Source organism: Python bivittatus, unplaced genomic scaffold, assembly GCF_059951505.1.
Source record: "Python bivittatus isolate LINGU-HERP-01145 unplaced genomic scaffold, Pbiv_v1 ctg000740_np1212, whole genome shotgun sequence".
Taxonomy (NCBI): Eukaryota; Metazoa; Chordata; class Lepidosauria; order Squamata; family Pythonidae; genus Python; species Python bivittatus.
Genome location: NW_028277106.1, coordinates 2,141,270 through 2,153,292, shown reverse-complemented (window position 1 = coordinate 2,153,292; position 12,023 = coordinate 2,141,270). Strand labels below are relative to the sequence as shown.

Below are 12,023 nucleotides of genomic sequence, written 5' to 3'. Positions count from 1 at the left end.
TGAGGGGGGGCCTCCCACGCAGCCCCAGGGCTGACCTCCCATTTCCTGGTGCCTCTCCCTTAGCTAATCATAGCTGAGGTGGGACTGATCTCCAAATGCTCCCCCAGGCTCCTTCTCGGTTATTGTTAAGTGCTCCAAGTGGCTTACAGCAATAATAGGCTCACCTATAACAATGCAGTAATTGACAAAAATTATTGGAAAGTATCTGTGTATAAAAAATTATAGAATCCAAGGATTGGAAGGGCCTTGGGGTCTTCTGGGCAGGACTCCTCAGATGAAGGGCTATCCAACCTTTGCTTGAAAACCTTTAATGATGAAGCCCCCATGACTCCAGCAAGGTGTTCCACAGTAGCTCTGACCGCCAGGAAATTCCTCTATATTTCAAGTTTGGATCTTCCTCTGTAAAGCCTCCACCTGTTGGTTCTTTTCTTACCCTGGATCCCTCTTCCCTAGGACATCTCTTCTAGCATTAAACTATCAAAAATATATTCATCAAAAAAAATGATGCTGCTTTTAAAAACTTCCTGAATATAAAGAAGTCCATAAAGCTCCATCCTTGGTGGTGCTAAACGACCTTTGAAGATGGTATTATTTTATTGGGCCTTGAACCCAAGCAAAGTTGATCAGTGTTCATCTTGGGGGAAGAGTTAATGTCATATTACTTTTGTTGCTTAGTTTGATTTATTGCTCTCTTTATCATTTTGAGGTGTAGTGACAGTCTTTAGAGATGGGAAGGCTATAAAACAGAAAAATCAACCATGGGAAAGTGAGGGGGGGGGTCTTCTCTCTGCAGAGACACCTCACCTCTCACACTTTGCTCAACAAGAATTCCTGACAAGCACAGTCTTGCCATTTGCTGTAGACTCTGTGTTGGCATACTGACTGACCCAACTGGATAATTTTTTAAAAATCCTAATTTTAAATACCTCAACAAATAAAAAGGTTTCAACCTAGGACCAAACTATACACAGCCAGTACTAGGTGTGCTTCTTGAATGAGAACGTGCCAAAGCAAGAGACCCATCAGAAGGAACTTTTCTCTCTTTCACATGCACAGCGAGCTCTTCCTTGAGGTGAGTGTGGCAGAGGACCTCTTCTGGTGTCTTTATGGCACCCTGGAATGAGAAGGGAGTGGTGGCACTTGACAGGGTTGCTCCAGAACAGCCTCTCTGTCCTCAAGAGACCATCACTCAACTGCAAATTTTAGAAAATTATTGACCAGTTTCCAACTTCCCTTCTTAGGGAAAATTCTTGATAAGGTGGTTGGACTATAGTTACAGAGCCTGGATGAAAAACTCTATCTGGATCCTGTTCAGTCAGGATTCAGACCTGAGTGTGGGACTGAAACTGCTTGAGTCACTGTTGTTGACAAGGCTCGACAAGACCAAGATGAAGGAAATGCAACTATCCTGGTTCTGCTGTTTCTCTCAGCCCTTTCAGCACCATTGACCATGTTATTCTTCTGGACCTAATCAAAGTGGTTCTTCTCCTCCCTGAGGGGGTGAGGAGGAGTCAGGCCATTGGTCCCGAGTTATGAAGTCCCACAGGGCCTTGTTCTCTCCTGCCCCCAGCCCTCCCCTCCCCTCCCCTCCTGTTTAGCATCTACACGTGGCTGCTGGGGGAGGCCGTCCACAGCATGGGATGTTATGATATGCTGATGACACACTGTCATACCTCCACCCCAGGACCACTTAGCTCCACGTTTTCAAACCATCCCCTCCTTGCTACATTTTCAAAAACATGATTTTCCAGAAAGGCGTTTAGGGATGAGTAAGATCATGCTACCCCAAACAGGTCACAACTATATTAATTGATTTTTGTTTTTAATCTTCTGATATTACTGTAAACTGCTTGGAATCTTCAGAAGTAGAAGTAAAAATAAATGCATAAATGCACTTTCAGATAAGGGCCAAAGCTGTTCAGAATTTTAAAGGACTACGCTGAGTCCAGCTCAAGAGTTAGCCAGCACAGCTCCTTCAGAGCAGATGTAACACTGTGCCAGCTTGGAAGACTAGACAGAATTTCAACAGGACGCTCCGCTAATTGAATCTCCTGAGCCTGTTTCCACAGCAGCTTCAGCTCTCATGCACTTTAGCAGTAGAGTTTTCAAATTATGAGACATAATTCGATTTCATTCTGCATTGACCAGACTCACCTTGAATTTTCTGAGCAGCTTTAGGGATTTAAACAAGCACAACGGGGGCATCGTTCAGAAGGCCAAGGTCTGCCCTGTGTCCACAGAAGGCGGGGCACGGAAGGGCAGGTGGCAGGCAGGATAGGAGGCTGCCTGGGATGAGAGCAGTTCGGTTAGTGACGAGGGAGGGAAGGAGCTCCGCTCGGAAACGGGTTCAAGGACAGGCCGCTGCTGTTTTATACAGCGCATCAACACACACGCTGTGGGTTGCATCGTTCAGTTCAGATTGTTTCAACTGATTTGTTCTTTGGTGTTCTTAAAACCGATTTAAGATTTTACAAATTAGTTCTACCAAATTTTACATGTTGCATTCTTAGACAGTGTACTGTATCTTTAAGACTTGAAAGGCAACCGAGAAATGCCTTTCTTAGAAATAGTTAAAACAAATGAATTGGGGCACATTAGGAGCTGAGACAACAGGGGGAAAGCCCCTTGCGGCTTTCTAAGTGCTCAGGCAGCCAAGCTGGAGGAGTCGGAGTCTAGTCTGCACCAACTGGCAGGCCACATAAACAGGGAGCAAACCCTACCCTCCTTCCCACTGACGATGGGACCTAGCTGGGTCATGAATGTCTGCAAGCAAACCGCCAGGCTCAGGCAGTACCGAGTGCCGCACAGCTCAATCCCGAGCTACAGAGATCCGCTTCGCCTGGAACGAGTCTTCATTATGCCCGAGGCAAATCTCCTGTAGCTGCATGGAGGAGCAAAAAGCTGTTTTTTGCTATTGAGACTCCCAGACTGCAATCCATGAGGTTGGCCATTTTAACAGTGCTGTGGGAAACCCCATAAAATACTTGGTTCTGAGATTTTGGAAATGCCTGGCAACATCAGCAGAATGGGAGTGCATTGTGATCTGCTGGGTTCACTAAAACCCTACTTTGTATTTGTTTTTATTTATTTATTAAATTTGTATGCCGCCCATCTCCCCCAGCGAGTGACGCTTGTAATCTGTGTACTCTGTTCTAGTTTTTCAGAAGATGGAATCAAGTTCAGATAGCAGCACGGTCCATTTTGCAAAAACCTACCGGGTAGTTTTGCAGAAACTGTCTGTGAAAAGGAGGTGAGGAACAAGAAGGCATTGAATTCAAATTGTGCCTTAGTCAAAGCAAGGAAATGCAACCCAGGTTCTTCTAGTGAACCCGGCCTCAAAACTGGGATGGGGGGGTTTCTATCTCCACACAAAGAACCGAAGCCAAAGTGTGGGACGGGGGGGGGGGCTGCAGCTCCCTGATGGCCCCCACCAAATGCCGGCTCCAGTGAACCAAAAAGGGTAGGGGCCAGCTGTGGGGGAGGATGGCACCCCAGAGGGAGCAGAGAGGATTAAGAGCATTTTGCCCCAACAGGCTGGCTGGAGCCGGAGAGAAGGATGCCCAAACAAGCGACAGCAACGCTCCAGGTGAGGCACAGTTGGGCCCCCGCCCCCTTCACGTCCCGGCCTCCAAACAGCAAGTCCACTGGCCTTCCTTGGAAGAGAACCATTGTAATGCACAAACACCACGCCCCCCACACACGCTGCTTTTCCAGGAGGTAGCTTGCCACGCTCAGGTAGCACTCTGACCTCCTTGCAGAAGAGCTTATTTGGTCCCTATAAACGTACCAAAATGGTGTTTGGGGCAGGGGGATTCCTTGCATGGAGTAAAATGAAGAGCAAATCCTTTGACGTCAGTGAGACTAGAGTTCATTAGGGGTTGCCAGTGAGCCCATTCTAATTACTGGTAGTCCTCCCTTACTGACTACTCATTTAGCAACCATTAGGAGTTGCGACAGCACTGAATAAGGACACTTACAGCTGATCCTCAAAGATGCAACCATCATAGCACCCCCGCAGTCACATGATCGTGAATTGGGCGCTTGGCAACTAGCATGCATTTACAAAGGTCACAATGTCCTGCAGTCACGTGATTGCCATTTACCACTTTCACAGCCAGTTTCTGACAAGCAAAATCAATGGGGAAGCCAGCAGGAAGTTGCAAGTTGCAGTCATGTGACATCACCCTTAATGATCATGGGTGATCTGCTTACAACCACAGCCAGAATTGACAAACTGACATCGTAAGTCAGGCAGAGTCACGTGACATTTCACTTTACAGCTGTGCTGCCTAGCAACGGAGTTGCTGGTTCCAATTGTAGTCGGCAAGTGAGGACTATCTGTACATCCAGACTGGGCTCCAACCTGCGTGACATACTGCTTGCTTTTCACTTATCATCCAAGCTACGGGCCCCCTCCTTGCTTCATTTTGCCTTCTCTTTTCCCACCCCACTGCCCACAACCGAGGATCCCTTTGCAGGGACCATCCAAAACATCTCTGCATTGGCATTACCCTGCTCCTGGGCACCCAAGTAGATAAAATAGCAAGCCAGACCAAGGGCAGCAGTGCCCTTCTCGCCTCCACAGCTCCTGCCCTGCTCTTAGATCAGCTGTGGGATTCTCATCTGCAGGCCTAAGCTTGCTTTAAAGCTTTAAAGCTTCTCCAAAAGTCTTGGGGGAAGCTTGCCCACTCCGTTTCCCTTCTTTCCTGCCCTTGGCCCTTTCGCCCCTCGACCAACCCCCCCCACTGGGAGGGCCGTTCAGAGGACTGCTGAGGCCTCCATCTGGTGGGCGGAGGATGTCTGGCATCCACCTCTGGGGGGGAAAGGTGCAAGCCTGGCCCTGCCCCTGCCCCCCACCCCTCTCCTTGGCTCAGGCAGCCTGCCTGGGGGTGCACTGGAGCAACCCACTGCATCTCCCACAGGCTGGCAGAAGGAATGGCTGGGTGGGAGATGCGAATCATCTTTCTGTAGAGTCGCACAGTAGCACAAGGGGTAAACAATGCTGAAAAAGAAAGGAAATGACATCACAGAAACTAACAGGGAAAAAATAGAACAATTGCAAGAAGAAAAACACACGGATAGATATGCTGAGCTTACATTAAGTGAAGATAGGTTGCTCTTTGAAACAGGTAGCCATAATTTAATGGGAGAAGCACAAAAGGCAGAGAGCCACCCTACTGATCCCCCCACCACCACATTTCAAGTCTGCACAAGAGCAGAGACTGGGCCTCATCCATTTTCTCCAGTTACTCACCAAAGACCAGTGGGCTGCAAGACTGGCTGAAGGATGGTGTTTGCTTCAGGTGTTAACCCTGCCTTTCTTCCACTGCCCCCAAAGAGAAACGACTCAGGGAGTGCGAAAGCAGAGCTGCCAGCCCACTGTACCTGCCCCCTGACTCTCCACGCCCAGGCCGATCCACGCTGGAGGAGAGGGGAATTCTGATCCTGTCCACCCCCAAGCAAGTCAGACGAACACTTGCCCAGCGAGGTCAGTCTGCAAGGCCCTGGCCCAGCTCCCTTGAACCCAGGAGCTGTGTGTTCACGGTGATCCCATCCTGCCTCTACCCAGGACCTGGAAAGGTCCTCAAGAGTCACCGCTACGGCTATGGCAAATGTCTCTGTACCCTTTAACCCCACTGCAGGCAAGCAGCACAGCGAACCCAGTGAGAGAGAGAGGGCACGTTCAGCTGAAGCTCCACCAGGGATCTTCCCTTCCACGTCTGCTGGCACTGGTGGGAAGCAAAGCCCGCGGCACAGAGGCATCTTTCTGAGCCAGGTGGACGAGCAGCCGTAAAGGTATCCGTTTGGGAAACTGCTGCAGGCCTTCACAGGGGTACAAGTATTACAGGCAGAGTCCCAGTGCAGCCACAACTCTTTATCCCCTGAAAGTCGTAGCCACAAAACCCATTTTTTCTGAGCTTCTGAAGCAAGCCTGAAAACATGGGGCCTAAAATGGGACCACTCACTGGAGGTGTTATTTTTATCAGTATGGATGTCCAAATGGAGCAGCAAGGCTCTTGGAGTGCTAGACCCAATTGAGGGAGGGCAGGACCAGCAGGAACAGGTAAGGGGTTCAGACTCAAGACTGTAAAAATGTTTTGCAATGCCCCGTTCAGCCAACAGGTGATGCCACAGGAACCCCAGCTCCAAAGGGAGGCTAACTGGCCAGTGCGCTCCGCCTCAAGAAACCTCCGCCTCACAGTCTTCACACTCCATCATCAATGGCTGACCTATGCAAACCGGCCCTCCAGAGTCCCAGTGCTTGGACCTGACCAAAAGGCCCAGGCTGTATTCCAAGACAGCCCTGCTCTCCAGAACATTCCCCATTGTTGGCCTGAAGCTTGAAGCAGCTTAGGTTGCCAGTCCTCCCCGAGTGAACTCTCCAACATCTTCCAGCCATGCAGTCGGAAGGGGGAAAGCATCTCCTTTTTTTCTGAAGACCTTCCCTCAAGAGAAGATGTTGACCCCTCCTGTTAGAAATGCCGGAGCTGCTCAATTCTTACCCAGGAGAGTTTTCAGCTCAGTAAGACTGCGGAAGACACTCAAGATCAAGCTGTTCCTGGTCTAAAATAAATCCCCAATCTATGAGACTCTCCATGCAGTAGGATGTCATCAAAACTTTCTAAGGAATTGACTCAGAGAGTTGCATGTGTGCTCGGGCATTGCTCCAACTGCTGCTGCAGCAGCAAGAGGCAATGGATTCACATCAACCAGTTCACGAACCAACAGAACTTTGGGGAGCTGCTTCATATGCTGTTTACGTAAAGTGGGGGTTGAAGCAAACTGAGAGTTTCCTCCAAAAATAGGCCATCACCGCTAAAGAAAGAGCTGCCCCGCTCTTCAACTGCATGTGGGAATCTGATCTGGGTGGCTTGATCTCAGAGGATCCTTCCCGTGGATTCAGAGGAACACAAGAGGGTGGCAACCCACTAGAGCCACCCCGCACCAGCGACACATTCCTTGGCTCGCACTGCGGTCCTGAAGGCCTGGGGGCCGAGTCTCTCGTGCCAGCTGTCCTCCGTGCTAGGACAGCAGGCTTTGGGTGATCCTCCTGCTGCGCAGGGCCCTCACCTTGCCTCACCTCTGCCCTGGGCCATAATATACATGAAGCTGCTTGGACTGAATATCACTTTTGTGATCTGCTTTGTTCTTGTAAGACTGCAGTGTAAAATACATACATTTTTAAATAATATGTAAACCTGGGCGGCTGCAATTTCTGAGAATACTTTCCATTATACCAGTGATGCTTATAAGGTTCAAAGTGACCCTAGAGGTCTTTTCATCCAGGGCAGGAATCCTCATACCATCCCAGACAAGCGGTTGCCCGTTTGCTTGAAAATCTCCAGCGATGGACCACCACAACTCGGAAGGTAGGCTGTTCTACCACTTAATAGGCCTCCCGCTCAGGAAATCCCTCATTTTTCTTGGACCTCCCTCTCTAAAGCTTGGTTGTCGTCCTCCTCTCTGGAACTATGGAGAATCAATCGACGCCCTCTTCCCTGTGGCAGCCCTTCAAGTATTGGAAGTCTGCTATCGTGTCTCCCTCAGACTTCTCTTCTTTAGGCCCAGTTCCTTCCACCATTCCTCACAGGATTTAGCCTCCAAGGCTCTCACCATCTTCTCTGCACTCCTTTCAGTTCCTCAGCATCCTTCTTGCATTATATTGGCCAAAACTGGACACAGGGTTCCACTGTGGTCTGACCAGTGTAGCTAAGGCAGAACTATCACTTCTGTGATCTCAACATTCTACTTCTGTTGACGCAGCCCAAGACCGCATTGGCTCTTTTAGCAGCCGTGGCACACTGCTGGCTCATGCTAAATATATGTTCTACCAGGACACGCAGATGGGTACACTTGGCTCAGCAGTAGTACTGCTGGGCCAGATGTGCCCATGCTTCTGGTTTTTCCTAAGTGCCAAACTTTGCATTTCTTATCACTAGACACAATTTTGCTGGAAAGGGCCCAACATTCAAATATATCAAAATTCTTTTGGACCTAAGCCTGTCTTCTATGGTGCTAGCGAGCATCCCTTCTATCCTCTCATTTAAGTCATTCATAAAAATGTTGAAGGGCCCTGAACAGGACCCCAAAATACCCGAATAGATGTCTGTTACAGAACCATTAGTAACTATGTGTTGGGTACATTTGTTCAACCTGCTGCAAACCCACCCAGTAATGAGATTATCTATCCCACATGGTTTCATTTTATCAAGAAGGAAGCTACAGCCAACTTAATCAAATGCCTTACTGAAGCCTAGGTATACTACATCTGCAGTAATACCTTGGTCTATTAATGGTCTATTAGGTCCATGGTCTATTACTCAAGTAATTTTGTCAAAGAAAGCAGTAAAATGGCACAATATGTTTTTAACAAGCCTTCATGGCTTGTTCCCAAGTGTTGTATCAGAACAGCACTGTGTTTAATCCATGGAAGGGAAGAAATCTTTGGCCCAGGCAAGTGCCCAGAAACTCAGCCTGCAGGTCAGCATGTGATCCTCACTGAAGTAGCCTGAAGCCTTGCCAGGTAGACCAACCTGACACCTCTGGGATGTCCTGTGTTGCCAGGGCTGTTTGAAATGCAGAGTAGTGATCCCCCTATGGCTGCCACTGTATTTTATGGTCTTTTTCCTGTAGGGTTAGGGTTAACAACACATCCTATGCAAATAGCTCCTTAAATTGTCCAAAGTTTCACTGCTCCCTGGGAAGTGATCAGGACAGCCATAACACCTCCTGTTCACTCAAGAAGCATGCAAACTGGCATCCTCAGACTTCCGTATCAGAGGTGTTTCTTTGCTACTTCTTGGTCTCTGTCCACTTTCACCCTCTGCCCATCTTTTGCTGGGCAAATCCCAGCAAAGGCTTTTTTGTTTTTTATCACCTTAGCGTGCAGGTCATGGAACAATGGATGCAAGTGACTGAAAGGCAGATTCCCATGGAAAATTATAAGAACCTTCCAACAGTACAAGCAAAGGTAGAGAGAAGGTGGGCTCCCCTTCACTGGATGTGTTCAAGCAGAGGCTGGGAAGCCTCAACAAGGACTTCCACGCTGAGCAGAGGGCCCCCTTCCAAAGCTGGGGTTCACCTGAAGAGGTAGCTTTTCCTCCTTTCCCCAAATAGAGCAGAAAGACGAAAAAGGCACTGGTTTCACAGGGTGCAAGTAGCCCATTTAGTTCTAGAAAGTTCCTGAAGTTTGGAAGGAAACTAGTGCTATTCAACTCTGCCGAGCTGCATTTGCATTAGAACACGAAGACAGCCAAGTGCTTCTTCTTCTTCTTCACCTCTGTCTCCTTTTGGAAACGGAGATGAGACCCTCCTCCTAAGTCCCCACTGGGTTTTGTTACGGGGAGGAGGAAAGCAGGGAAACAGCTAGGAAAGGCCAGCTGAGGTTATACCAGTTCAGGATCAAGGGAGTCATTTGCTATTCCGGCTGGGAGGCAATTTTTGACATTCTACGCTCGGTATTCCAGGCTTGGCTACTGTCAGCCAAGAAGCACCAAACTGCACAGACCCTTGTTTACCTCGCTCATCCCACTCCCACTGTGTGCGGAGTCCGAGTTTCTGTGGCTTTACAGAGCTAGGTGGATTCTTCACACAAAAGCAAGGCTGAGATATCCACCCGCTTCCTTCCTCCAGCAACTACGCTCGCCCTTACTTACAGGCCTCCTGGCTGTTGACCACACAGCCCTCGTTCCTCAGACACAGGCCCGGCCAGCCATCTGTCCATATGCAGGAGACTTTATTGCACGCACCCTTGGCAGGTAGGTATCACCCGTACTCCACACATCTCAGGGTCCAAATGGAGTCCCATGCCTGTCCTAGCCCCAAACGGTACACAGGGGCAGGACAGAATAGTAAGCATGGGAGGGGGGAGGAATGTGGGCCAAAATGGGCAGGCAGCGGGTTAGGGAGTGAGGAGTTGGGACAGCCGTGAAGGCTCTGGGCAGAAGCCATGCAGTCTACACCACCACTAACGGACTGCCTCCTGCTGGCATGGTGGTCTCGGGCTCTTTCTGCTTCTAGCCTCAGTGCAGTTCTGCGAGGTAGAGGTTTCCCCCTGCACCAGCTACAGCCACAGGCTGCCCTTTGGAAGCTGAAGCCACGACATGAACTGGCTTGTTGGACAGCAGGATCTCCCCGATCACCTGCAGACAGCAAGGGACAACAAAGAGTGGGCGTGGACGGAGATCCTGACTGCAGATCTCCAGTCCCGTCAGCCAGCTGCATTAGTTCACAGACTCACCCCCCGGTTCCAACGGTCTCCCTAAATGCTAAGCCAGGCTCTCGACCACTCATCCACCTTACCTGGCCAGTTCCAGTATGGATAATCCCAGCTCCACTGGTCCCACTGCCCCCAGCCACCACCACATCCTCAGTGCAGAACTGAGCAGAATAGAGGAATTCTCCCTGGGTGGGGTTGCCAGGAAAGGGCACGTTTTGCCACAGTCGAGACATCCGCAGGTCCCAAAGTTGGAGAGCGTTGCGGGGTACCCAGGAGGCAGTCAGAACATGTTCTCTCTGTTTACGGGGGAGGCAAATGTGTGACTTCGCTGCCCTCTCTCTCTGGGATGCGATTTTCCTTTCCATTCAGAGTCTTCCGGTAACAGGTGGAGCGTTAAAACCCAAAGACAGAGCATACCGTTGACGCTCTGAACCCATTTGCACCCGATGCTTCTCGCCACAAGCCCAGAGAACGTAGCGCACAGACTCTGACAGGCTACCCTTTCGGCTCTCCTCATCCCCTCAGAGGAGCTTACTCTGCTGCGAGGCGGCTGAGGCTAACCGGCCGCCTGGCCCACGAGAGCCCCGCAGCTGCTCGGCCCGGAGGGCGGCGCCGGGGAAAACGCCAGCTCCGGCAGCGGGCCATTCGGCCGGCGGCCTCCGGACCCTCCAGCCCCCGAGCTCCTCCCGCCCCGTTCTGCCGCGCAGGAGCTAGGCGGGGACGCACCTGGACATCGATGCCGGGACCGCAGATGTGGGGCCCGTTGATCACGCTCTGCGCCCCTTTGGGCACGCGCTTGTCCCACACCTGGCAGAGAGAACAGGCCGCCAGTCGAGGCCGGGCGCGGGGCCGCGGCGGGGCGGGGCCGGGCGGGGGGCGCCGCGGCGGGCCGGCACTTGCCTTGACGGAGTTGTCCCAGCCGCCGGTCAGGAAGAGGTGCAGCTCGGTGGGGTGGAAGCGCAGCGCGAAGATCCGCCGCGAGTGGCCGCTGAAGGGCGTGAACTCGTCCCCGGCCATGAAGTCGGGCGCGCGCACCACCTGCGCCAGCTGCCGAGGGAGAGAGGAGGCGCGGGAGGCGGGGGCGCGCGAGGGGGCGGGGCGGGGGCGCGGGGGGCGGGGCTCGGCTCACCTGGTGGGTGTGGCTGTCGTAGAGGCGGATGTGCCGGTCCTTGCCGGCAGTGGCGAAGGAGCTGCCGTCGCGGCAGAAGTCCAACGCGTGGATCTCGTTCTCCTCCTCTGCGGGGCCGGGGAGGAGTCATCAGCTCCGCCGGGAGGGCCCCCGGGGTCCCCGCGCCCGCCGCCCGCGCCCGGGACCCACCGGTCAGAGAGGCCGCGGCGATCCCCGCGCGCAGGTCGTAGAGGACGACGACCCCGTCGGCTCCGGCGGCCAGCAGCAGCCCGGGCTTGGCGCGGTGGAAGCCGAGCGCGGTGACGGCCTGGCGCGGGCGCCGGCCCGGCCGCAGGCAGGGTCCCAGCGCGCCCGTCCCGGCGTCCACCAGCTGCGGGGAGAGCGGCGTGAGTCCGGGCGGCGGCTCTCGCCCGGGAGGCGGCCGCCCGCCCGCGGTACCTGCACGGCCCCGTCGCCGAAGCCCGCGGCCAGCTGCGCGCCGCCCGCGCCGAAGCAGAGGCTGTAGACGCCGTGCGCCTCCCGGCCCAGCGGCACCCGGCGCGCCGCCGCCGCCGTCGCCGCCATGCTCCCGGTGAGGCGGAGGGCGGGCCGCTCGCCGCGCTTGGTCTCAGCGGTCGCCCGGGCAACGGCCGCTCCATTGGCGGGGGACGCCCAGCGCTGCGGGGCCAGCCGCGC

At 52.7% G+C, this 12,023-nt stretch overlaps 2 protein-coding genes across 4 annotated transcripts in view; one reads left to right on the top strand and one right to left on the bottom strand.

Moving 5' to 3' along the window:
- LOC112542417 (maestro heat-like repeat family member 5) overlaps nt 1–5,794 on the top strand; it is a 36,619-nt gene extending 30,825 nt beyond the window's left edge. The window contains exons 12-13 of the mRNA XM_088128765.1: nt 5,339–5,488; nt 5,643–5,794. Coding sequence (XP_087984891.1) covers nt 5,339–5,488; nt 5,643–5,794 — 302 coding nt within the window. The remainder of the gene's footprint in view (nt 1–5,338; nt 5,489–5,642) is intronic.
- Nucleotides 5,795–6,873: 1,079 nt separating this feature from the next.
- Nucleotides 6,874–11,954, bottom strand: LOC148214072 (uncharacterized). Of its 3 annotated transcripts, XM_088128733.1 has the most exons (7): nt 11,787–11,952; nt 11,538–11,718; nt 11,349–11,455; nt 11,120–11,266; nt 10,946–11,026; nt 10,303–10,515; nt 6,875–10,142 (listed from the first exon to the last, which is right to left on the bottom strand). In XM_088128733.1, the coding sequence occupies exons 1-7, from the start codon at nt 11,910–11,912 to the stop codon at nt 10,023–10,025; spliced, it is 975 nt and encodes a 324-aa protein (XP_087984859.1). In that variant the 5' UTR covers nt 11,913–11,952; the 3' UTR covers nt 6,875–10,022. The 3 variants fall into 3 exon arrangements, with proteins under 3 accessions (XP_087984858.1, XP_087984860.1, XP_087984859.1); XM_088128732.1 differs by having other exon boundaries at nt 6,874–10,142; nt 10,946–11,266; nt 11,787–11,954; XM_088128734.1 differs by lacking the exon at nt 11,120–11,266 and having other exon boundaries at nt 6,874–10,142.
- Nucleotides 11,955–12,023: the final 69 nt, after the last annotated feature.

What these genes read in the sequence shown, in the direction of transcription:
- LOC148214072 (XM_088128732.1), bottom strand. Translation starts at nt 11,912, where the DNA reads ATGGCGGCGACGGCGGCGGCGGCGCGCCGGGTGCCGCTGGGCCGGGAG. An exon ending in TCGGCGACGGGGCCGTGCAG is followed by an intron (nt 11,719 to 11,786) that starts GTACCGCGGGCG and finishes CTCTCCCCGCAG; the next exon opens with CTGGTGGACGCCGGGACGGG. An exon ending in CGCCGCGGCCTCTCTGACCG is followed by an intron (nt 11,456 to 11,537) that starts GTGGGTCCCGGG and finishes CCGGCCCCGCAG; the next exon opens with AGGAGGAGAACGAGATCCAC.